Below are 26,072 nucleotides of genomic sequence, written 5' to 3'. Positions count from 1 at the left end.
CGTTCCATGTACTGATAATATAAATTGGGTCACGTTATAAAAAGAAAATATTTTACCTTTAAATCTATCCATTTTTCAAGTACTCTCTTTTCATTGAATTGGCAAAGAAGTCCAGAGTGAGAAATGCAAAAGGTGCGACCTGCCAACTTTCCTTTTCCACATGTTACCCCACAGAAAGTATTGTTGTGCAGCTCTCCTAGAAGTCCAGAACGCCCTACCAGAGGGACTGTACTATTAACCTGAAAAATAAGGCATCATAGTCATACACCAACACGGTCATCAACTGTATTTCTGGTTGTTGCTCTTTTCAGGGTTTCCCAACTGGAAAAGGGAAAATCACTCACTTATATCAGTAGTTCTCAACTGCAAATCTTTTCACAAATTGAGACGTTCTTCAAACATACTAACGCTCCTCGAACTGCCCTCCAATGTTAGGGTCCCTCTCCCAAAATTATAACATTATTCTAAAAATCCAACATTACCCCTCTGCATTGTTACTATTTCTTACAGTTTGTTCCTGTTTGCTACATAGGTTTGGAAGGATGACAGTCCTCAGCTTTGTAACATTATCTTTTTGGCACACAAAGCAGCTTTGAAGGATTCTGGCACAATAGAGTACAGAGAAAATTAACATTGCAATTTCAAATTGGTTCACTTCCTGTGCTATATTCCAAGATCAACATTAATTTTTGCAAGCTCAGGACTTCCTCACCTTGGGGCCATATCCTTGAGGGCAGGGCTACTAGTTCTGCCTTCCTCCTTACACCTTGCTTTATTTTGTGACTTCTCACCCATTTCGCTGTTCCATGTCCTTCTTGCCTCTGTAGTTGTTTTGTTGCAATTCCAACCCAGCTTCAGTGTCAAGGCTGCACTTTTTCTTGGTGACCATTCTGATCCAGGCTTCGGTTTCTGTGTCACTTGATCTCTTCATCTAGCAGGTGTAGTTGGATATTGTGCCAGGGAAAAAGTCTAAGGAAGCTAGTTATCAACTTAAAGCAAATAACCACTAAAGTGTGCAAACGCTTTGGTCAACTGAAATGGGCATTTATTCTCTCACACCACCGGCAGGAACCTGGATCCTACAGCAGAGAGACTAGGAGTTACTTAAGTTGCCAGGAGGGCACTAAAGTTCTGCAACTCATGTGACGAGTGCACCATAAAAGTAAAGGAGAGCTCCAGCAGAAGCACTGATAAAATGTTACAGATGGTTTCTCCTATCCTGATCAATGTTTTTTATTGTCACAGTTTTTAAATCCATAGCCACGATCTGCTTCATTTTCACTTGTTTTTCTCAAAGTAGGTGCAGGTTGGCAAACAAATGTGTCTTGAGTATGAACTCTCAAGACAAAAGGTAGGTTAGAAGTCAGGTGTTAGGCTTCCCTACTGAGATATTTAGGTAAAAGAAACAAACATGAGTAGCGGAAAAAAGGTCACAGCCCCTCTTCACAAGACAGTGTGCACCAAGAGAGGAGGCAGTGAATAGAGAGCGAATGGGACAGTGCACAAAGTGAGATGTTGAGAGAAAGAACAAGTTAGTGTGAGTTTAACAGAGTGTAATAGAGACAGCACAATATGTAAGGGTATTTGGTTTCTTGCCCTAGTAAGCTCAGTCTAAGCAGGAAAGAAGGGGCATGCAGTTGGTATTATAAATGAGGGGTTCCTGAAATTGTGGCATTTATCTGGACCTACAATGGACAGTTCAGTTGTACAGTTATATTTTCAGGAATGCAATGAGCACCTACGTAAAAGGTGTATGTTAGAGAGAAAGAGATAAAACAGGGAAAGAAAAAAGGAGAAATGTTTGAAGGTTAGAAGAGAGAGGAAAATGAGGAGGGGCAGAGTTAAAGGAAGGGAAAGGATGTGGGTCTGCCTTGTGTCTCTCATGCTGCAACAGGGATGTGTCTTCCCATAATTATAATGCTTCTATGGGTAATGGAAATGTCGTTAATGTCTGTTAATGAGCAAGTTGGTCATGCCTGTGCATGTCAGCATCTTACATTGTGCGAGGAAGGAAAAAGGTCTCACTTGTGTTAATACAGAAAAGGCCCATAATCTCAGAAGATCCGAGTGAGGCTCCATTTTAGATCAGAACGAAGTTGGACAGGAAGGGTCCCTGTTTATATCACTGAGATGGGTCAAGGAGAGAATGTATGCAAGTTTGGGTGGAGGTGCTCCTCTCAGTCATAACAGATTTCTTAACAGAATAATATAGTCTATGTTGTTTAAGGTAACATTGTGGAACGGTTTCAGACACTGATGAGTTTGGAAATGAAATGGCCTTTTATGTAAAGTTGATCCTTGGTGTAGTCTCTGTATGTATCTTTGTATCACTTTGGCTAGATGTGGTTGGCTGATTCAGACACTTTTGAAGCAGCAATATTTGTTTCTTGCTTCAGAGTGCTTTGCAGTTGAGCATGATCAAATGCACAGTTTGATATTTGATCAGAGAGGGCACCTTGGGAAAGTAATACATTTCTTCATCGATCTGGCCAAGAAGGTGGTATTTTCAGGCATTTTAGCAAGGGGGTAGGAAAGCCAATTGTGAAGTAGAAGACTCTATGCCCATGATACTGATCCGGCGGCTGGGTCTTACAAAAAAAAAAAAAAAGAAAATCGAAGCCTTATCATGATTTATTTACGAAAATTAAGGGGGGATGTTAATAGGAAGGATGGTAAAACTACTATACCAAAGTGTTGCATCACAAGTTCATGAAAACAACAGAGTTCCTGGAAGGAAGAAAAATATCAGACAATACAAACCTTCATAAAGTTGTTTTTCTGAAATCACATATGGAATGGAAATTTGAATATCAACTTCTGGAAAAGTGAAGCCTTGATAAAAGTATATCACTGTGAGCAACGTGGTGGCTGAAGCAAATTAAATGCCTATTTTGGAGAAGGGCACAAGCTTAAGAAATGTTTTTGGCTGATGGAAATGAGATACATTTGGAACACCAATGACTTTGAATACTTTCTAAGCTAACCAAAGGAAAAAGATGAACACTGAATAAAATCGAAAGAATGTAAGAACTGATGGACCTTTATCACGGATACATTTTCTTCAAAAACTAGAAATGTGTAAGAAGTATTAGACTCTAAGAATACTTTACAAAAAGTTATTTAAGTTTACAATGGATTTAAGTAGGTGCCTCCTATATTATATAATTGTGTAGAAATTGTTCTAATAGATGGAAACTTGTATAAGTGAACGAATGCACCTACAAACTGAGGTGCCAGATTCTTCTCTCAATTCACTCAAAGCAAACTGTTTGAAAACTGTATAATTCTATGTGATATTCACTGAAAAAAAAAAAAAAAGGTTACAGGGACGTTATAGTTGGGCACACATTTTAAACGCACCATAGAAGTTCACCAGTTAGAATTATCTCAAGTAACTAACTCATGCCCTAAGGAAACTATAACTCACGCCCCCACTATGCAGTTTTTTTGAAAAAAATGTTACTGTAAATATTACATTGATATTATCAATAATGTTATCAAAGATGTCATGAGTGCCATAATTTGTGGGGTAATTAGTAGTGCATGGCGAAGGCACAAGGTATAGTTACCTTAGGGCACGAGTTACAGTTTTTTCAGTGAATTTCTATGGTTTGTCTAACGTATAGCAATTTTCAGTACTACACGCCAATCCAACCGCGGCCGTGTGCAGTGGTGGTATGCCACAGGGCCTAGCAGAGGGCAACCCACTATAAGCTAAGCACCAAACCTTGCACCATGCATTGCTTTCGCCTGTGCACAGCAGCGGTTGTTTGCAAGACCTGGCCTGCTGCCACACCCTGCAGCTAAACCCTACCCCCTCACCAACCACCCAAACCTAGCCTGAGCACAGCCCTTTGGACGGTGTACGCCGGGAGCTGGCCGTGGCTCCTTTGGGCGTGAGAATAGGTGTGAGAGGGTGTATCTGGGGGTGGGAGTGGCTGTGAGAGTGCATACATCAGTGTCTTAGTGGGTGTGGGTCGGTGAGTGGGTGCGTGAGGGTTTCAGTGGGTGTGTAAGAGTCTGAGTGGGTCTGTGAGTTGGTGCGTCAGTGTCTGATTAGGTCTGTGAGTGGGTGCCTGAGGGTCAGACTAGGGCTGTGAGTGGGTGCGTAAGTGTCTGAGTAGGTGTGCGAGAGAGAGAGAGAGAGAGAGCTTTTTAGGCTATGATTTATGATATATTTATTTAGAATGAGTTATTTCTGCACAATTTGAAAAGAAACATTTGTCAATAGCAAGATCACCTTTCAGTATGAGCCTTGAACATTTGCGGTTGAAAATAAATTAAAGGAGGGCAATGGCTACAGATGAAGTTGAGACCTCAACTCTTACGGTGAAGGCCTGTTACCTTCACTGTTATGCGGTAGATAGCTGAAAACTCAGTTTTCTGACAGTATATGTATAAATATATATATATTTATTATGTGTTATGGTTCCATAGGAAATGTCATTTTCTTGTGCTGCTAATAACATTTAGCATAGTTTGACGTACCTCCATAAAAATAATTAAAAAAAAAAAAAAAAAAAGTACTACTTTTCAACTAATTTACAAATGCAAAATTTCGGGGTGACCTCCCAAGTAGTGGCGAGAAAAATGGAGGGTCCCAAAACGTTTTTTCTCCATTCACCTTTCCATTGATATTTTAGACACAGCTACAGGCCAAACCTCTGAACGGATTCACACCACATGTGGCAGAAAGCTAGATCTTGGTCCAGAAAGTGTGCTCTATGTTTTGGTATGAATCCGTTCAGTAGTTTTGAAAAAATTAACATTAAAAAAATAAAATAAAATAAAATAAAATTGTATATAGCACATTATTGAGGATCCGCAAAGCTGACAGATCTCATTTTGAGAGATCTGACTGGTGCCATCATATCAACCAGGAAGTGGTGGAACACATCTTAGGGCTAGGGAGTCCAAAAAAAAAAAAAAAAGCACAGGCTCTGGACTATTTCTATTAATAAAAAAATAAAAAAAACTTCAGAGTACGCCAGGAATCTGGGATGGTGGTGCCCCCTCCTCAAGTCTCCAGAGAGGCCCTACGGACCTTCTCAGGGCCGACATATTATTGAAGGGGATCAGATTGACCCCTCTGCCCTCACGGAGCAAAGATGGCCCGAAGGCCTTATCCTTCAGGGGCGATTATTTCAATAAAAGGGAGGGGTTACCCTCCCTTAGCCATGAATTACTTGCACCCCACAAGAGCAAAAGAAAACTCCTCCAACAGGGTTGGAGCAATGCGGCCTCTCACTGCCCCCTGTGATTGGCAGTTGGCCTGAGCAGGGAAGCGAGCGGACTGCGCGGGCCTTGGGCCTCTCCCTGCAGCCACCAATGAGAGATGCACCATGGAGGTGCACCAGGTGGGCATCGGGCACCCCACATACTATATATATAAAAAAATAAAATAAAAAAGAAACATGCTTCCACCTGCAGGAGCATGAAGGGATCAAGCGGAGCAGCAGGGGCCTGTGGCTCCTCCACAACCCCCATAATTATAATTGTGTGCGGTGCCCAGGGGAAGCAATGAGGTTGCTTGCAGGGAACTGGTAGGTCCGGCTGGGCCATGGGGCTTCCCCCTGTGACCCTTAAGAAGAATCATGGGCTGGTTTGCCCCAAGAGGGACCGGGCCACCCCGCCAACTAAAAAAAAATTAAAAAAAATAAAATAAAAAAAAGTTAGCTCTGCAAAGCTGCTTGAAGGAAGCCAGGTGGGCTGTGGGTCACCAGGGGCTTCCCCTGCAGCCTCATATATAATTAAAAATAATTTAATTAATTTAAAAAAAAAAACAACAAAAAAGTGGGTTTCCAAGGCGAGACCACTCATTTATTATTATTATTATTATTCACCGCTCCTTTAAGGAGCTCCCCATAATGCCCAAGGAGGGCTATTTACATATATTTTGGTCATGTGCCTAGAAGCTATTATTTTTTTTATTTTATTTTTTTAAATGGTGCAGGAGGGGCTGAAAGAGTTCTGCAGATCCCCCCCCCCCCAAAGAAACATTGGAAAAAACATGTCTCTAGGACAACTTACACATTATTTTGAGGCTTGAGCTTTTGCTCTACAACTGGGACTGCAGTGCCACCCTTGGGACTAGTTGTAAAGTTGCATTTTATGTGGCGTGAACATTTACCACATAAAATGCAAGCCCTTTGTGTGTTTTTTTTTTTTTTGTTTTTTTTTATCATGGTGGTTTTGGGGTGTAAAATGATAAAAGGTAGACTAAGAGATATATGTTTGTTTAATTTTGTTTCTTAAAGACAAAAATCATATCTGACTATTTTGATATTTTTCACCCCCAAAATTTAATCATAAAAACAACATAAAAAGACTTGTAGTTTATTAAAACTTTAACACATTTTATTGCATTTGTTAAGACGTATGGTTGATGATAAAATTGAGAGATGTGAAATTCCCAGTCGTAAGACGTCATTACATTTAGCCATTCTATTAAGCATAAGATAGGATATATCATAATATTACAAACATGTAAACCATGAACTATATTCTCCCCTCCCTCATAATTTTGCTGCACACTCACTGTTCATATGAGGGATACTAATAAAGTAGTTCCTACACTGAACTTTCTTATTTTATGTTCAGAGAGGTAGGTTAATCTGGTGCTAGTTACTTACCTTTGGTAAACGATTTACCCGGTAGAGACATTTTCTAGTAGCAGATTCCTTACCTTAGAATTTCCCCCAGGCGTCAGACTGGATCCAGAGATTTTTCTTCAAGCAGTATCCTTCAGGTGGTGTTGGTCGACTCTGCGTCTGTTGTTGGCGTCGTGATTGCCGTGATGACTTTGCAGTCATACATATGCGTCACCCCGGCACGCTGACGTCATTTTCTTTTCACAACTTTCCACGCCTGTAGCCCGGAGCCATGAAGAACACTGAAATTGGTGCACCAGAACTAAGGGCCTGAAAGGGGAATCTCTTTCCCTAGAAATCAGTTTGCAAGCGGGGAGGATGAGTGGGTCGGTAAGGAATCTGCAAACTAGAATATGTCTCTACCAATTAAATTGTTACCGAAGGTAAGTAACTTGTTCATCTGGTAAGAGACGTCTAGTTGCAGATTCCTTGCCTTGGAATAGACACCTAAGCAATACTATCCTCGGTGGTGAGCTGTGAATCATGATCATACTAAAGTCCAGCAGGACCGAAAGACCAAAGAAGCCTTTTCTGCAGACCTGACTGTCCATGCAGTAATGTCTTGTGAACGTGTGCAGGGATGCCCATGTTGCTGCCTGGCAGATGTCCAGGACAAGAACTCCGTGTGCTAACACCATGGTAGAAGCAGTTGCTCTGTTGGAGTGAGTTCGCAAGCCCTCAGCCAAAGCATAGCACATTTTGATGCAGAGCAGTACCCATTGCAAGATGGCACGCTTCTGCACAGCCTTCCCTTTCTTCGCACCAATATATCCAACAAAGAGTTGATTGCTCACCTGGAAATCTTTAGTACAATTGAGGCAGAATGCCAACGCTCTTTTTGGATCCAGATGGTGGAGCCTCTCCTCTTCATGAGAGGGATGTGGTAGGTGTAAAAAGTAGGCAAAGTAATGGATTGGCCTACGTGAAAAGGCGTAACAACCTTAGGAACGAAGGAGGCCCTTGTACAAAGCACAACTTTGTCAGGATGGGAAGACAAAAATGGTGGCTTGGAAGAAAGAGCTTGAAGCTCACTCACTCTGCGAGCAGAGGTATGGCAATAAGAAAAGCAGTCTTGATAGTTAGGAGCCGCAAGGGACAATTGTGCATCGGCTATAAAGGGGCACACATAAGGTAAGTTTAGACCAGGATCAAGTCCCACCGGGGCATAATAAACAGGGTCTGAGGAAACAAATGGGTGAGACCCTTAAGGAACCTTCCAACAATGGGATACTTGAATAAGGGAAGTGGGTCTGGCAATCTAAGAAAGGCTGAGATGGCCAATAAGTAACCTTCAAGGGTACCCAAAGCAGAACCCTGCTGGGTCAAAAAAAAAAAAAAAAAAGGATGAACAAGGGAAACTCAGAGCGGTGCAGAAAGGGGAATCAACAGACTTGTTGGTACACCATGCAACACATTTTATGTCAATGACAGGTGTATACCGTTTTGGTGGAGGGAAGTCTGGCTGCCAAGATAATGTTACAGACTTCAGGAGGAATGTCAAAAGCTGTCAACTGCCACCGCTTAATTTCCAAGCAAGAAGGTAGAGACTGGACATGTTCGGGTGGAGAAACATCCTCTGCTGCTGCAACAGAAGACCCTCCAGATGGGGCAGTCTGATTGGAGGATCGATGGCCATGGTCAAGAGCTTGGGATAACGGTCTCTTCGTGCCCAGTCCAGAGCTACAACAATTACTTGGGGCCAGTCATTATTCATCTTTTGAGAACTCTGGGCATAAGCGGTATTGGCATAAAGGAGGCCCGAGTTACACTTGAAACAAAAAGCGTCACAGAGTGAGTGCCGTCTTGGAAACTCCATTGCACACAACAGTTGACAATGCACGTTCTCTGCGGAGGTGAACAGATCTAACCAAGGCTCGCCCCACTGCTGAAAGAGACCTTGCACCACCTCTGGAAGGAGATGCCATTTGTGATCGACCAGGTATTGACAGCTGAGTTTGTCCGCTCTGGTGTTCAGAGAGCCTGCCAGGCGCTGAACCACCAGAGATATGCCCGATGTTCCAGCCATGTCAAGAAGCGCAGATCCTCTTGACGAAGGGTCCACAAGCCCACTCCACCCTGCCTGTTGCAGTACCATATGGCAGTGGTGTCGTCTGTGAAAGCCTGCACCACTTTCCCTTTGAGAGAGGAAACAAATGCTTACAATGCTAGCCTGATTGCCCTGAGCTACAAAAGACTGATATGGAGATGTCCCAATCGCGGTTCAAAAGTCAGATACCTGCGCAGTTCCCTCCAAGAACTGGACCATGCCGGAGGGATTCCCCTGATGCTGTGCCCAATGGAACTTCATGTCCTACTGCAGAGCCTGCATATGCCATCTGGCATGTGTGTTCAGAAACATGCAGGAAGCCATGAGGCCCAGCAGTCTGTGTCATTTTCACCAAAATCCAGGATAGAGGCTGAAACATCCGTATCATAGCCCTAATATCCTGGACTGGCCAGTCGGGAGGATAGGCCCAAAACTGCACTGTGTCCAGAAGAGCGTTGATGAAAGGAAACATCTGATTGGGAATCAGGTGTGATTTTGGCATGTTTATAGTGAACCCCAGCAAATGCAGGAGGTCCCCCGTAGTCTGGAGATGGGAGACAACATTCTGGGGTGAGGCTGCCTTCAACAGCCAGTCGTCGAGTTAAGGGAAGACTGAAACTCGCAGATGAGCTGAGACTACCACCACCACTTTTCTTGAACATGAAAGGGGCACTGGTAAGGTCAAAAGGAAGCATGGTAAACTGAAAATCCTCGTCGGCCTACCATGAAATGCAAGTAACATCTGTGGGCAGGCAGGACTGGAACATGGAAACAGGCATCCTGCAAGTCCAAATCTACCATCCACGCTCCAGGGCTGATAGGACCTGAGGCAGAGTGAGCATTTTGAACTTCTCCTTCTAGAAGCAGAGATTGAGGGACCATAGGTCTAGAATTGGGAGAAGGCCCTTTTCCTTTTTGGGCACCAGAATGTAGCAGGAATAAAAACAGCAACCTACTTCTGCCACAGGGACCCTCTCTATGGCCAAGGGAATCCTAACTTCCTCACTGAGATGCGCCAGGTAATCCTCCATCATCCGATCATAGGCTGGTGGCATGGATGGAGGGGTTGTCTCGAAGAGGAGAGAGTAGCCCCTTCGTCTATTTGGAAAATCCACCGGTCTGACGTAATAGATTGCCAGTGGGGCAGGTGATGGCGAATCCTGCCGCCAACTGGTCCCTGATGGGGAAGCATCAGAGTAGGAAGGTTTGGAGGCTGCAGCTGGGGTGTAAGGATGGGAGGGGGGGGTGAGGGGATGGTGGACTTGGTAGACAGCGGGCCCCCTGTTCCACGCAGATGTTGAATCCCATTTCCCGGCCACGCAGAGACTGGGCAGCATGCGCAGCACGGTGACTGGAGGGAAAGGGACGAGGTCGGGCGCACCTTCTATAGCCACGAAAGGGGCGGAAAGCAGACTGAGGGGGGCAAGGCGCAGCAGCGAGGCCCAGAGACTGGGCCATAGTTCAGAGACTGGGCCATAGTTCAGAACTCCTTAAAAATGCTCGCGCGCGGAGTATGCTTGGTCTCCGAAGAGACTGGTGCCATCAAAAGGCATGTCCATAAGCACAACCTGGACATCCCCCAAAAAGTCAAATATCCTCAACCAATGGTGGCGCCTCAAGGCAACTGTCGATGCAACCAATTTACCTAGTGAGTCAGTCATTTCCAGTCCACATTGTGTCGTGAACTTCACTGCATATCTCCCGTCAGCAAAGCCTTGAGAGAGAATGGCCCGGGCCTCCTCAGGGACCTGTAGGAGCACCTGCGAGTCGAACAGCCAAAAAGGCATGCGGTGTTCATGGACGGTAATGCCAGACTGGAGGCAGAAAGTAGGCTCCGAAGATGGAGGCCTAGTGTGATGACGCTCCTTTTCCTGTTTCAAGTCATCTGACCAACGGGGTGAAGTTCAAGAATGTTTGCTGTTCTTCGATGACTTCTTGTGCTTACCCGAAGATTTCAAGAGGGACAACGAAGAGTGTGGGCTCCACGAGCAGTCTCGGGACCGCCTTCTCAACTAAGACCGGAAGCAACGCGGAGCCGAGCGCCAGGCCGCAATAATATATAGGGACTGCACCCTCTAAGCCTTCGGGTTCATGGTCCCGCACTCAGAGCACAACCTCAGGTCGTGGTCATGCTCTAAACACCAGAGACACACAAGGTGCGGACCCGTCACAGACATCATCCGATGACAGTAGTCGCAGGGCTTGAATCCGGTCTTCCTTGACGATATCTCAACACACCAGAATGTCAAAAAAGCTTAGACAAAAGTCTAAAGTCCACTCAAAAAGTAACTGTAGCTGAAGCTCTTCTTTGGATCTGCGCATAGCATGCCACGGAAAGAAAAGAACTGACGTCAGTACGCAGAGGTGGAGTCTATAAAGGACCTGCAATGTCATATCCAGTTAACCTGACACCGACGACGGACAAGGGGTCGACCCACACCACCCAACAACGTGCAGGGGTACTGCTCGGGAAACAATCGCCGGATTCAGACTGACACCTAGAGGAATTCAAAAGGTAAGGAATCTGCAAGTAGAAGTCTCTACCAGACGTAAGCTTACAAACTCACTGAGATAGAGTCTCACACACACACACACACACACACACACAAACACACACACACACACACACACGCCCACCACCACCCTACGCCCTCCATCCCCAAGGAAAGGCCAGAGGAGCTTGAGCCTACCTTAGTCAACTTCTCAGGTGCCTGGCCGCCTGGGAATGATTGGGGTACCAATTAAAAACCTGCAGCATCCCAAACTCAGGCTTAGAGGAGAATTCATTAATAAATGTCAAGTTATGAGTGACAAGGGAGATTCTGCATTGCTCTCCCTACCCCTCTGCCACAAGGGCATGGATGGAGAGCACATAACCCCTCACCCAACCCAGGGTCCTGTTCAAGTCTGGGAAAAGGGGTATACTTCTATGTTCAAACAGGCTTCACGAGAACTTCCTTTTCTGAAACAAAATATCTTGCAGTTCTTTTTCTTGGAGAAATCACTCCCGAATACAAATAAGTATCAGGTGGATTGGCTGCGTTGGGCATTGCTGACCATGCCTTGCACCAAGGTAATGTCATGGATCATGTAACTTGGTTGCCCCAAAACCTCACCTGGGACCTTAGGGTAAGTGGACTTCATTGCATTCAAGACGCTTCTTTACTAGTTGTACTGGAAGCTGGTCTGGTTGTTCCGTGCAAACTACAGTAAGCAGCTTGATATATAACACTGCACAAACCGGACTAAACAAAATAATTAGCACTATATGATTGCTTGTCATTAAAAGGCAGTTATCTTGGATCCATATTTCGACCAATACGTACTAAAACATTACAAGATAGATAAGTTAACCTTCCCTAATATGTTTCAAATTAAGTTCACCAGTTTGCAGGAACGCATTATAAACAGTTATTTGAAAAAATGCACACGACTGTGCCAGGGAAAGGAACCAAGTTCTCAATTGTGCAAGTAATATTTGAAACATTCGCCATCATGCAAAACCATTTGCTCATTTTCAGCGCACAGAGCTCAACCTTCTCAAAAGTTATATAAATTATATTTTCAAAGGAAATTTACCTGAAACTCTTTTGATGCATCTAAGTACCAGAACTTGACGTGACGGTTACCAACAGTAACAAAATAGCTACTGTCCTCGGAAAACGATACTCCCAAAACCTTGTTTGACACTTTGTTTTTTGCTACAACTGTTTCCTTCTGTAAGAACACAGAGAAGATATTTAGAAATGTGCAACTGGAAAACCCAGTCTCCAAGACAAATCGGTAAATGAGAATGGACAGTGTTAGACTTTATTCATATTTGCTATCCGCTTATCGGAAGAGAAAGTGCACATTGATATTTTACTATCCTAGTACAGAGTGTTTAATTCGTATCAGTAGCTTCAGTTGGCGGAGAACCGACACTCACTTTTGGGGACACAGACTTATTTGTCAACTTCAGACTTTAGTCCGAAGCAAGAGAGTGAAAAGTAGAAAAAGGATAAAGATGGGAAAAATAGTCAGTAAGTGTATAAAGATGGAAGAAATTGGCATTAAGCGGAATCTCACATTCGGCAGCGCCAGGTTCCAAAGATAATCTTTGGGTTCCCACAATTTTGTGTTGTGTTTTTTTTTTTTTATTATTAAATTAGGCATTGTTTACTCTAGCCTTCGGCCTTCCAAAGGAATACCAGACTACAGGAATGACTCATGGAAAATGACCAGCTTTAAGACGTTTATCCCAGTAAGTGCCTAGGACTTTTTTGTGATGCAGAGTACAATACTCCTTCCTCTGCACCGGTGGTATGATGAGGACTGTGCTTGTGTACTACAGGTTAACTGAACTCTTCCATCAAAATTGAAGGTATGTCCAACTAAAATAATTCATAACAATGCTCTTTCTATACCCCACACGTATCCCGGAATATTGCTTCCTCAGGAGCCACTGTATGCAGGCACCACGTTGGAATCGCGGGGATTAGTCTACCGGTTGCAGGGACAGTAGGAGTGGATAAAATTTGACCAAGGTATTGTGTGTGTTTGACATACTGGCAGATCTTCTCGGAGCAGTTGTTCCTGTCCAATCTGGTATGCATTTTATACATGCTGGAGTAGTATGAGTAGTCCCTGTCATGGGCATGTTGTGTATGCCAAATGTCCTCCATGGCCCAGTGTACCGTCTAGTCTCTCATGCCGTCCACTGTCTGAGGGAGCAATACTCCGGGATATGTTACACAACCAAATAGTCCATTACACCATCAGATGGTCTGCTAGAATAAGAAGCCTTCAAGGTGGTTGTGCAGCGGCATTGCTTGGGACAAACACTGGGGATCTGCAGTGAACTTAACCATGAGCTGTCCCAGTTGGACACTACGCTATGCTACATCACCTGAGCAATGCACTAGATACAGACCCAAAGGCCCTCCTTAGACAACTTGAGGCCACGGAACAGTACAACACGGCGGTGGAATGCCTGCAGTGCCACGAGTACAAAGAATACATTGTCCGCACCCATAACGAAGAGGGGAAGCCGAGATAGCTACTGGCCTGGCTGCTCCACCCATAGGGCAGGCCCTCCCCCATAATTCGCAAGGTGTCAATACACTCTAATCCCCATCGACATCAACACTGCATTTCAGAAATACTATACAGCCCTGTAAGGGCTGCAGGGACCGGGCACACAAGGGGACCACCAACACTACCACTGGAGTTACATTGCGATCCCGGCCCGAAGCTAAAGGCCCTACATAAGGAGGCGAGTGAGAGGGGACGTCTCCCCGACTAAACAAGGGAGGCCCTGGTAGTTCCCTTACCCAAGAGCACCTCACCTGAGGCCAGCATGACAGACTACACACCACTCTCAATGCTCAATACTGACTTTAAGGTACTGAGTATGCCTCCCAATCATGGGGTGCATATCACTCTCCAAGATGATTATGCTCCCTAGACTGCTCTTAGTGTTGTGGTTTCGGCAACTGGACACGATCCTGACAGAGTTGATCTGGGATGGGGGTCAGTAGCCAGTCTCTCTCGTGACCCTGCACTGCCTGCACCTTGAGGGACAACCTGGGGTACCTGACTTTGAGTTGTATTATTTAAGAGCACAGCTCAAGTGGATCATGGGGTGGCTGGCAGGGCAGGACTCTCAGAGGTCAGACAGACTGGTGCGGAGCCTAATCAGAAGGCACTACATGCAAAGCTGCTGTAGAATGCATTGTGGATCCAGAGACAGGAACTCCTCCTGGCCACGGCACTGAGTTGCTGGTGCCGGTGCTGTAAGCAGATGGAAGGTTGAGTGCTTTATGCCCCAGAACCACCTCTGGTTGGGGTACCACGTGGAGACCCAATCATATTTTAGAGCTAGTCAGGTGAGCCCTTGGACAGAGGCAGGGATAGTGACAAGCGATTGCTACCAAATGGGCACACTCATCTCACTGCCAGACCTATTGCAGCGGACAAACCTCCTGGCGGGTCAATTCCCTACGTATGAGGCCTCTGGGGGGCGGGGAGACATGGAGCCACTGACTCACCCGATCCCGCAGTTTCTACCATTGATGGCCAATGGGAGCCACCTGGTTTTAAAGGGCACTAAGTTCAGGTGTTAGGAAGCCACTGGGGGTCTTCAGAGCAGTGGACAGCCAAACTGGGCAGAGACCTCTTGGATGCGGAATTATGGGAGACTACTGGTGTAACACCAAGTGTCATGTAACACCTGATTGAAGTATATTTAGTATAATTACACCCACAGGACTTACCTGACACCGCACAGGCTTAGGGCAATCTACAAGGGCCGAGCCCAGGCCGTGCCCACGGCGCTGTAGGCAGGCTTCCTTTATTTGACTTGGGGGTAAGCACACCTATGGGAGTACTGTGAACAAGAAACAGCGAAGCTCAATGCGACCCAGGACCACTCACTGGAGAATACTGTTGAGACCTATCTGCTGGTTATCTTCCCTAGACCCAAGCTCAAACAAGTTGTGAATAGATGTGTAGACCTGGCCCTGATACTAGCCAACAGGAGAATCGCCATGGCATGGAAGGCGACGATGGGGCCCCAGGTTAAGATGTGGATAAGAAATTTGACGTTGTGGGCTACAGCCGAGGAAAGTGCTCCGATGAAGAAAGAGTCCCGGGGGTACATAGATGTTTGATAGCGGACCTGTGGACGGAGATGGTTGACGAGTGGGAACACCCGACCGGGACAGAGAATGAGCAGGAGGGGTCACAGGCGGGTAATAAAGCAATACCCCAGAATGGGAGTAGAGGCCAGACCCTTAGGAGCGGGGCTGAGGAGAGGTGAGCACCCCACTCCTCCTTTAGATGGGGGATGTGACCATGGGGCTGGCCCTGTCCTCATTTTAGTGTTGACCCACCCTCAACCCAAGACACTGTAGGTTGTTACTGTTTGCATTTGTAGTACTACAGCGCCAAGATTGGGAACTTCTATATACACATTATTAAAGAATAGGATAGATGTTGCACTATGGAGGTAGTACTCTTCTGACGACTATGTCCCAGACAGGAGCACTGGTACATAACCTCTCCTACTTCAGGTGACACTCGCACTTGGGGAGCACTGGAAAAGGAAGGAAACTAGACCTCAGCCACCTGACCATGACCCAGACATATGCCACACAAACACAGAGGTAACACTCGGACCGTTACAGCATGTTTTGTGTGGTAAATGACAACAAGTATGATGGAAAATGTTAACTGATAGGTTTATTTTATTTAAACAAATGCCAATAAATAAATGTTTATAAAAAGATAAAGGTGAAAAGTAAAGTTTATTTCCTCAGTTCTGAAGGTAGTAGGTACTGTAGTGTGGCCCTACATAAACAAACAATTTCTTGCTACTTTACAAACATTACATCTTCAATGTATTTACTTTTCTCGTCTGATACATACTAAGCTCCACACCTACACCTTTTAATGCTTCATGGGTCTGTAGAAATGTCAGAATTCTACAAATGAATACTATGAAATAATGCAGGCTGTCTTACCTTCCAGTCCCACAAGTTAACAAGCATATCATGATGATAACCCACGGAGACAATGTATTTACTGTTGGGAGAAAAAGCAACACAGGATACTCCATATTTGTGACCCAACAGTTCTGCCACTTGTGTCTTCTCTTCTTTGTCCCAAACACGTACTGCAGGTCTGGAGCCACTCTGAAATAAAAAGGCACAATTAAAAGCACATATTCAATTAAATTCAGGTTTCCTATAGCACGTGACTACCCAAACAGGGCCTCCCAGCACTGGTTGAACAACAACGCTTAGATCACCAATTTAGGCTTCCCACGATTCATAGATCAAAGAGGCGGGTTTTAATAAGTCTTATAAAGAGTTCAGACTGCTGCTTCCGAATGGCCATGAGGAGGCTATTCCATAGCCAGAAATGAAAAGGACTAGCCCCCTAATCTAGCTCTTTGGACCTTTAGTACTGACAGAAGTCCCTTTGCGCTAGATTGAAGGGATCTTCCTGGAACATAAGCAGACAATAGGTTCTGGATAATGATCAGACCTCTACCCTGAATGGCCTGGTAAGTAATACACAAGGCCTTAAAACAAGTCCTTTTTTTCCACCAGTAACCACTGGAGTGCTTTCAGGGCATGTCAGGGAGACTGGTGCTTAGGGATCTTATACAGAATTCTTGCAAGCTGCAGTCTGGACTATCTGGAGAGGATTTGTTACATACTTTGTTTGGACTTCCCAGAAATAGGGTGTTACCATTGTCTAGGTGCAAATCGATCAGACCCTACACCACAATTCTCCCTGATGCAAGAGGTAGTATGTGTAGACATTTTCTAAGGGATGTAAGGATTCCAAAACAAGAGCCTGCAAGTTTTTTGGCATGCATTTCCATAGTTAGATTCTCTTTGATCCAGAACCCTAGACTCTTGATTGCTGGGGCCGGGGTGGGAAATTCTTCCAATTGTTTGGGCCTTCCAAGTTGCCACTCTCTTCATTTGCCCTTTCTAAACATCAAGACCTCCGCTATATCACCACTAAGTTTAAGACTGCTCCTGGACATCCATTCTATGAACTCGCTAAGGCAGGATTTTTTTTTTTGATCAACAATTCTGATTGAATTTTGAACAGAATGTACAAAAAGAAAAGCACAACAATCTCCAACACTAATATCTTCATACGAGTCCCCACCATTGTATGCAAACATTAGCATCCATAGTAAATTCAAAGCCACAGGCGCATACATAGCGGTCCATGATAACATTAGAATCCTCCCATTTATTTATGGTAGCTGGCCCAGCCATTTTCCTCATATCCTGGCGTGTTTATGAGGGCACCCTCGTCCTTCATACACTGGTCTCTCTTGTCTAGCATACTAGTCCACTCCACGTCTCCATTTCGAAAGGGACGGTAGACTCAGAGTTCCAATTGACTGCAATGTCTCTCTTCGCCACCACCAAGGTCATTACTACAAAGATGCGTTCTGATCGTGTACCATCTACACCTTCTGTTAACCCTAAGAGAACAAACACTGGAGACCATGGCCTTCTTTAGGGTGGTGCAAGCGGTGCGCCCGCATTGGGTGATGACCTGGATTGGGGGGCGCTGTGTTTAGCAATAACTTAATAACTTGCTATTTAAAAGCACTTGCTGAAAAGTTCATTGTGTGTCCAGCCTCTTGGAAGCAATTAAAATATCAAGATTCCTCTTATGATTAACATTCCTGCTAGGAAGAGAGATGGGAGTTTGGGCTAGCAGCAGCTTTGATTCGCCATAAAGCAGCATAGAGGGTTAACATGCCTGCTGCAAAGAACAGAACTATATTTTATGTGGATAGCTGAGTGGATTAGTAAAGCCATCCTTTACAAGCGTTTTAAAACAAATGAAACGATGTGAAAGGGGGGCTATGGAGAAATGAGGGGCACATTTGCTTTATGGTAGTGAGGGAATCCGAGGCGGTGGTCAAGGGGTGAAGGGGCGCAAAAAAAGTCTGTTGCACAGGGCGCCACCAGCGCTAAAGCCGACCCTGCTGGAGACACCAGGACTACCCATCCCACTATATTTGTGAGCTCCTGTAAGATCTTAGTCCAATATCATACAATATGTGGACATGTCCATATCACGTGATAAAAGTCTGCAGCTGTTGCCAAACATCCAGGGCATTTAAAATCAGAACGGACCCCAGCATTATATAGTCTAGTGGATGAGAAATAGGACCTGTGCAGGAAATACAACTGTGTCACTCGTAATCTAGATGACATGGTGATCACCCTTGGTGCCATCAGAGCGTCTTGCCAGTCCACCTCTTCTTCAAGGGGGCCCAACCAATGTTCCCATCGTGTTCTAATGTGGGTCAAGTTACCAGGTGCGTGACTAATCAGCATTTTTTACACTTGTGGCACACCGCCGCTCCCAATAAGCAATTTGGTCTCCGGTGGACTGTATTCAGGGATAGAGCCCTGAAGGGATAGTTGTGCGGTAAGGGCGTGGCAGAGTTGCCGATATCTATGAAATTGAGATGGGAGACTTGGTAGGTAGCCTGTAGTTCTTGAAAGGACCTTGTGGATGTACCCGTCCATGCATCCCCCAGCTGATATATGCCTAGTAAATCCCATTTGCAAGATCCTTGCAGGGCCGCTGCTTCTTTCAACTAAGTGTCAAAGAGGTGTCTGGCAAGTCAGAGTATTCATCCACTGAGTATGTCGCAGGGCTGCCCGCCTGGCAAGGAATACTACTTTGGTCACAGGGGACATTACCATAGGGAGCGGGAAGCCGTATAGTAGGCCTAGGATCCACGGGAAGCTGAGCGAGCCAAGTTCCAGCCGGGTCCGCCAGGTCTGCCATCCCCTGGTAAACCAATCATTAATCACCAATAGTTGTGTTGCTAAATAATATAGGTACGTGTTAATCATGCCTATCCCACCGTCTTAGGTACCCCTCTATCAATGTTCCAATGCGATTCTGTTTGCTTAGTGCCTCACGGAAAAAAAAAGACCCGTTTCTGTCCAGGGCCCAAAACCAGGAGCGTGGGATCAGGAATGGAACATTTTGATATATGTATAAGAGCTGTGGTAAGATCATCATTTTATATAGCGCCACCCGGTCCAACACATTTAGGGGTAGGCATTGCCATTTCATCAGATCTGCACTGGCCCGACGTGCCAATGGTGCTAAATTGAGGGATCATGTCAACTCAGGAAGTAGCGCTACCCAGATGCCCAGGTGTTTAAAACTTAACTTATGGATGGGCATCAAGTCCTGCCAGGCATAACAGTCGCAGGATGGCATCAATGGCACCAACATTGATTTAGAAAGATTCATACGAAGCCCCGACGCCTCTGCAAAGCAACGCAGGAAATGAAGGCTCCGCAGACCGGTGTCAAGAGGACACTCCATGTAAATTAGCACGTTGTCAGCATATAATGCTATACGATCTTCTTGGGCGTGGTCCCAGTGCCAGCCCCAGTAAAGAGGGTCTCCCCTAATCAGTTGTGCCAGCGTCTTTATGGCCAGGGCAAAAGGAGAGGGGGCACTCTAAGACTCAAGAATGCGGGGGGAAAGGACGCCATTAAGCTGAACGCAGGCTACTGGGTTCACATAAACGGTGTGAACCACCCTGCAGAAACGAGGTCCCATACCCATCCGATGAAGGACCAATCGTAAATACCCCCAGTCCACATTATCACATGCCTTCCGGAAGTCAATGAAAAAGAGAGCCAAATCCAGAGGACAGACAGTGGCACTGGGTTAGAGCTACATGTAGACGGCAGATGCAGTGTCTTGTTCTCCGGTTAGCCATAAAACCGCATTGATCTGGGTTAATCAGCAGCAGTAGCTGAGGCACACAACTGGACTACGGGGTAAATGCCATAATACTTTGAGCATCGCCAGTGTATGACACTAAGGATAAGTCATGGAATTGTACAATCTCTGCTAGCGGGTGGATATACAAATTAAAATGTGTAGGGCTCAAGGATGAGTCCTGAGGAACCCCATGATGTAGTGGGTGGATGGAAGAAAAACAGGCGCTTTTGTTCACCTGGAAGCTTCGGTCCCTTAAGAAAGATTTTAGCCACCTAAGCGCATCCCCTGAAATTCCTACTTCCTTTAATTTCTGAAGGAGAAGAGCATGTGACACTGTGTCAATGGCAGCACTAAGATCCAGCATAATCATGGCAGTTGAATCTCCTCGTTCAAAGATTGCCCAGATTTCCTCTGTTGCCGCGAGTAGCGCTGTCTCTGTGCTACTACCCGCTCTACAACCAGTCTGACTGGGGGGCAGAATACCCTGGCCTTCTATGAAGCATGAAACATATTTACCAATTATGTATTTTTTCCGATATGGCCAAGGGCATTTTTGTATTCAAGTATTGCTTTTGAGTAACAAGTTAAAATGGGTTACTGCACAGAATGACCAATGGCCTAACAGGCAATAGAACAATGGCTCTATCAGGGTCTTGTATAGTATTGCATGCAAGGCAACAAGCCGAGATTTCTTGCACATAAAATGATGGCTTTTTATTTGAGAGAATTCTACAAAAGCTTACAATCACTTCATTAGCTGCAATGGACCAAAATGTTGCACATCAATAGTAGCTTTAGCCTGGAATTCTGCGTAAGCCATACCATCCTCATGTGCAGTGATAGTGACACAACATGCTGAATGAAAGCCACTTCAATCCTCAAACTCTTCATTCATCATGTCTCAAATTACAAACACCTTCCATGCAACCATGGGCGCTAAAGGGCACTTAGCAACCTAATGCAAATCAGGGTGCTTTATAACCTCATCATCAGAAATTATTTCCAGACGTGTAACTTGCAGCAAATGAGAGTAAGTGCAGCTTAAAGTCTGAACAACCTATGTCACTGTCCATTCAGAATGCTTTTGTAGAGCACTCTGAAGACTAGTGCACCACAATTACTGCAGTGGCAGTCAATTACACTTTGAAAATAAAAGTGTGTGTTACATTATCACAGTACTGTATTTTGCAAAAGCCCTAACATTTGCAGCAATAATTGGAAAGGGAATGCCTAGGGGCTTGCACCTGCCTGTCTATATGCAACATAAGATGACACCTAATGTTACTGACAGTGTGGTGTTATTTCTCTACAACCAAAATGTATAATAGTAAAAAGGCAGCAAAAGGAAGATAAATTGAGTAAGACGATACACAGGTTGTGTCAAACTGTTTGTTTCAGTAATACGATTTCTACAGTTCGTGATGAACAGGGCCAACTGTTGGGGAACCCTTGAGATGTGGCTCGGTGCTTTGCCATGCATTACAGAGAGGCCTATGCTCGTAGGGAGATACTGACTCTAGAACAAATAGTTGAATTTGTAGAAGCCTTGTCCCTCCAGACACTCTCAGACAATGCCCTGGCCCAACTTGATGAGGCCATTATGGAGGTGGCGCTCACTTCAGCAACACAAACAGGGCAAGATCCAGGCCCCAATGAATTCCCATGCAAATTCTTTAAAGTATTCCAGCCATGTTTGGGAAACATCTCCTGGGGGTGATCCATTAGACACTCGAGGGTGAGCCATTTCACCGGACTGGTGGCCTGCAGAACTAGTGGCTTTCCCCAAGCCAGGAGACACACTAGAAGAAAGCTCGTCCTATCGCCCAATTTCTCTCCTGGATATGGAGGTGAAACTCTAGACCTAACCGTGGCATATCATTCAAATGGGAAATATGGACATAAAAAAATATACTTAGCAACAGTTAAGTAAAGGCATAAATAACATAGGCCCCTATTGGGGGGGGGGGGGTAAAACATATACTAAAAAATGGAATGCAAATATAACTTCCAACCCACACTATCACCCAATGACCCTTAGGACTGGGGAAGAACTGAAACCACGAAGGTAGGATCCTCCAGGCACCCATGTGCACAGTAGTAATCACAGGTCAGTGTCCATAGGCTAACATGGGGAAGCCCCGGTTGGAGTTTTCACATTTTAGGACCAGGCCACCGGGTGATTCCCCTGAAATGCCAAATGAGGATGACCGTGATGAAGAAGAAGGTGAAGACTTGCGGGCAGATCACATCAATCACTACTTCACTTTAGTGTATGAATGCTGGAGGCCAGGGTTTCTTGGAGCTAGGAGGTCTTCAGACTGAAAAGCCAAAAAGCCTTGGCAACGACAAGCAGACACAGTGCACAGGGGTTCAAGCCAAGCAGATCCAGTGAGGGACCAGAGAATTCCCATTTGCAAAGAAGATAGATCAGACCTCTTGAGAGCCACAGAACCTTCACCTGTGTTGTAGGGTTGTGTAGCCATTGTAGTTTTAGCTCCATGCACCTTATTTTAGCACACTAGGTCTTGCGCTGTGCGCTTTAACTTAGATATATTTTATTCAGCTTTGTTTATTATTTTAACAATAGCCACTTTTGCGGTCTTGTTTTATTTCTCTCTATTTAGCTATTTTTTGTTTAGGCCAGCAGTACATTCTTAAACAAGGCATTCTTGTTCACTCTGTGCTTCTTTCAAGGCTGCAGTTAGATAGGTTGCCGGTAAAACGTGGTAACGCTTTTTCTCTTGCATTCACAAAATATACAAATCCTTACGTAGGGACATTTTCTCAGAACATCAGCTGTTTTATTATAAAAACACTTCCCTGTCCCATACACGTTAGAGGGAGATTCCAGTCAGATGAACACGACTGTAGGCTGATTGCTGAATACTTCGCTACAGCTGCTTATGTAGACTTCGGGCCTTTGCTCAGGTATGGGGAATGATGTCTTCCCAGGGGAGCCTGAAGGGCAGAATTAGAGCTTAACATGCTGTGCTGTAGTATAGCCTAGGTAGGAGTTAGTCTATTGACTCTAGTGACAATATGGTAGTGGGGTTTGTATTCTTTACTCTCCTTGTCACAATTTTAATCCTGTCATGCTTTATAGTCCTGGTTATTGCAGTACATGTTTTATTATCTGAGATTCAGTTGCTTCATTCAAACTTTATTGAAACATACACTTGCTTCGCTTGTCATTGTATATGTGAGACCAGTGTAATTGAGAAAAGTGGATGAGATCTGAGTGACCACGATTTCCCTGAGGAATCAGTTGTCATGCGCTCGGCTGTCCAATCATCCCTGCTCTTGGGTAGAGATGAGACACTACTAGTTACCCGGAGCAAAACCAGGATTGGGGTGACAGGTGTCACCTGCAGTGCGTTAAGACTCAGTATCCCACACCGCAGGTGATTGTGCCTCTCAAATCAAGTAGTCTCATTAGAATAATGAGAGCATACGCGACAGGAGAGCCTTGAAGAGTCCATGGGACAGCAGGATCCACAAACCAGTCATCGTCGTTGAGGTGCCTCCAGATGCAGGAGAGTGACTCCTTCACTCCAAAGGAGAGTCCTTCTTGATTTCCTAAATGCAGGAAGAGTCTCTGTGACTCTGGAAGATACACGGCCACTGGGTTGCAGAAGTCTTTGCAGAACGTGGAAACAAGGTTACAGTAGGAGCCCTCCTAAAAGTCTTGCTTTTAGTTCCAGCAAAGAACAGCAGCGGTTCCGGTGTCCAGGCTGTAGAAGTGTCTTGTAGATGAGACTTGCAGATGCTTCTTGAAATCTTCCAGACAAATCTAGGGTCCCGCCCTCAGGGGAGCCCCTTGGTAGCCCAGCAGGGGGTTGGACACTTATTGCAGTCACCCAATTATCAGAGGGGGTCAGGGATGTCAACCAGCTGGACTAACTAGCTCCCAGGGGCCCCTACTCATCTTATTTCCAAGATGGCAGAATCAAGTGGCCATCTGACAGAGCTCTGAGCACCTCCCTTCGGGGGGAGCTAGACAGGGGGTGGTCATTCCCCTGTCTTTTGTGTAGTTTCCCGCCATAGCGGGAGCCAGGAGTTCCTACATTGAAGTAAACCAGTTTATACAAGGAGGGCACCAAATGTGCCCTACAAAGCAGTCTAGTGGCGCTCAGAGGCATCCTTCAGCCCAGAGACACCTATTTTTAAAGAAGAGGTGGTCACACCTCTATCTTACAGGAAATCTTTTGTTCTGACTTACACTGCCCGAGTTAGGTTCAGCAGCAGAAGGGCAGAACTGTGTCTGGGGTCGGCAGCAGCATGGGATCGGATGCTGATCCTGCAAGGCTGTACAGACAGACTTTGGGGGATAACCCAGTGAACCCCAGAGTACATGGTATCATGCTATTAGCAATGGAAACTGTGTAGTTGCATGATTCCGACATGTTTGATGCCAAACATGCCTAGGTTCGGTGAAGCCATTACCTAACTAGGTAACCTGCGTTGGCCAGTGTCCTCTACATACCTTAAGATGGCCTCCCCAGACTTACAAAGACCAGGAAATGGAGTCTGGGGCTTGTAGGGGCCCCTCTGCTCATGCACAGAAGCCCTCATACTTAAAACCATGCATCCTGCCCTTGGGCTGAAGGGCCTACCTTAGGGGTGACTTACAGGGTCAGAGCGCAGTCACCATGATACAAGGCAAACCTTATATCTAGAGTGAAAGATGCATGCACCGTTTCATACAGCCTGCAATGACAGGCCTCTAGTCACAGGTTCCATGGGCCCCCATGAGTGGCACTAAACATGCTGCAGCCCATGGGGGGATCCCTGGTGGACCAATGTCCTGGGTACCCACGTATCATATACTAGGGACTTACATGGGTTCACCAGCATGCCAATTTTGGGGAATAAATGTTACCATAGAACTAAATTTAGTGGAGAAAGCACGGACACTGTGGTCCTGTTTAGCAGGATTCCAGTATACTACAGTCTAAACACATAGACACCATGCAAAACGTGGGGGGTAACTATGCCAGAAAGATCTTACTTTACTAAAATACCGACCTATCAGCAACAGCTAGGGTAGCAGGTTCCTCAATAGATCCTTTCTCGATTCACAGGGGAGCGAGACAGGGGTGCCTTCTATCCCCACTGCTCTCTGCGCTGGCCATGGAGCCTTTGGTGTATGGGTCAGGATGGATGCCCAGGTGAGGAGTTTCAAGTGCAGCATGGGATTACCCAAAAGAATCGCACTTTACACAAATTATGTCCTGTTTTTTCTTACCAAACAAGAGATCTCAGGGCTACTAATCATACAAATCATGCGTACATTTGGAGAAACCTCCGGCCTCTATATAAATGCTGTGAAATCCAAGGTTTTACCCGTCAATGGCTATACTGGGACCATAAGATGGGAGCCAGGCCCGATACTGGCTGGAGGCAAATTTACATATTTAAGAATATTTGTGTCCCAAGACATGACTTTGTTGTGGACCCAGAACCTGCTGTCAGCATTAAGCCAAGTAAAAACAAAAAAGCTGAGGATGAGATCTCCAACAGCGACACCGGTGGTTCCAGGGGTATGGAAATGCTCCTTTAGGCAGATAGGATGGTGGGGGGAGACTGACGGAGCAGATGCCACTATGGCAGGACAGCGTGCTACACCAGGTGCCCAGCTAGAGGGATTTCAGACAGGGGACACCATTTGGATCTCCACCCTAGGAGAAGTGATGCAGGGCACAATATTAAAATTGTTTCAAGAGATGCAAACTTAACATCAACTGCGTCGCAATCAATTCCAATGGTACCTACAATTATGTCACGCCCTCACCCCTTACATTAAGGACCTCATGGAGCTCCCAGAATTTAGCCCTATGGAGGGCAAGCTCCTTATGGCGGGCATGGGAACCCATAAAATAACGAAGATACTAGATGCTTGTAACAAACAGCTCTAACACATTACCAACGCTTCCGACAGCATGGGAGGCAGCCCTTAGTCACTAGATAGTAATGATTGGACTGAGGCTTTGGGGAGACCCTGTGAGGCAGCAATTTCAGCCCGTCTCTATTTGATACAACTTAAAAACCTTCAGAGAGATTATTATACGAGACACTGTCTGTGTAGCAAGGGTATA

At 45.4% G+C, this 26,072-nt stretch overlaps 1 protein-coding gene across 1 annotated transcript in view; it reads right to left on the bottom strand.

Annotated features, from left to right (window-relative positions):
* The window catches only part of WDR62 (WD repeat domain 62), a gene marked incomplete at its 5' end in the record, with an annotated part of 926,258 nt that overhangs the window by 777,643 nt on the left and 122,543 nt on the right, over window positions 1-26,072 (bottom strand). Inside the window, 3 exons of the mRNA XM_069207611.1 lie at window positions 57-239; window positions 12,277-12,414; window positions 16,200-16,370. Of these exons, the coding sequence (XP_069063712.1) occupies window positions 57-239; window positions 12,277-12,414; window positions 16,200-16,370 (492 nt within the window). The remainder of the gene's footprint in view (window positions 1-56; window positions 240-12,276; window positions 12,415-16,199; window positions 16,371-26,072) is intronic.

The sequence above is a fragment of the Pleurodeles waltl genome, chromosome 9 (genome assembly GCF_031143425.1).
Source record: "Pleurodeles waltl isolate 20211129_DDA chromosome 9, aPleWal1.hap1.20221129, whole genome shotgun sequence".
Lineage (NCBI taxonomy): Eukaryota > Metazoa > Chordata > Amphibia > Caudata > Salamandridae > Pleurodeles > Pleurodeles waltl.
Note: the sequence above shows the minus strand (reverse complement) of the source record. Positions and strands in the feature narration are given on the sequence as shown.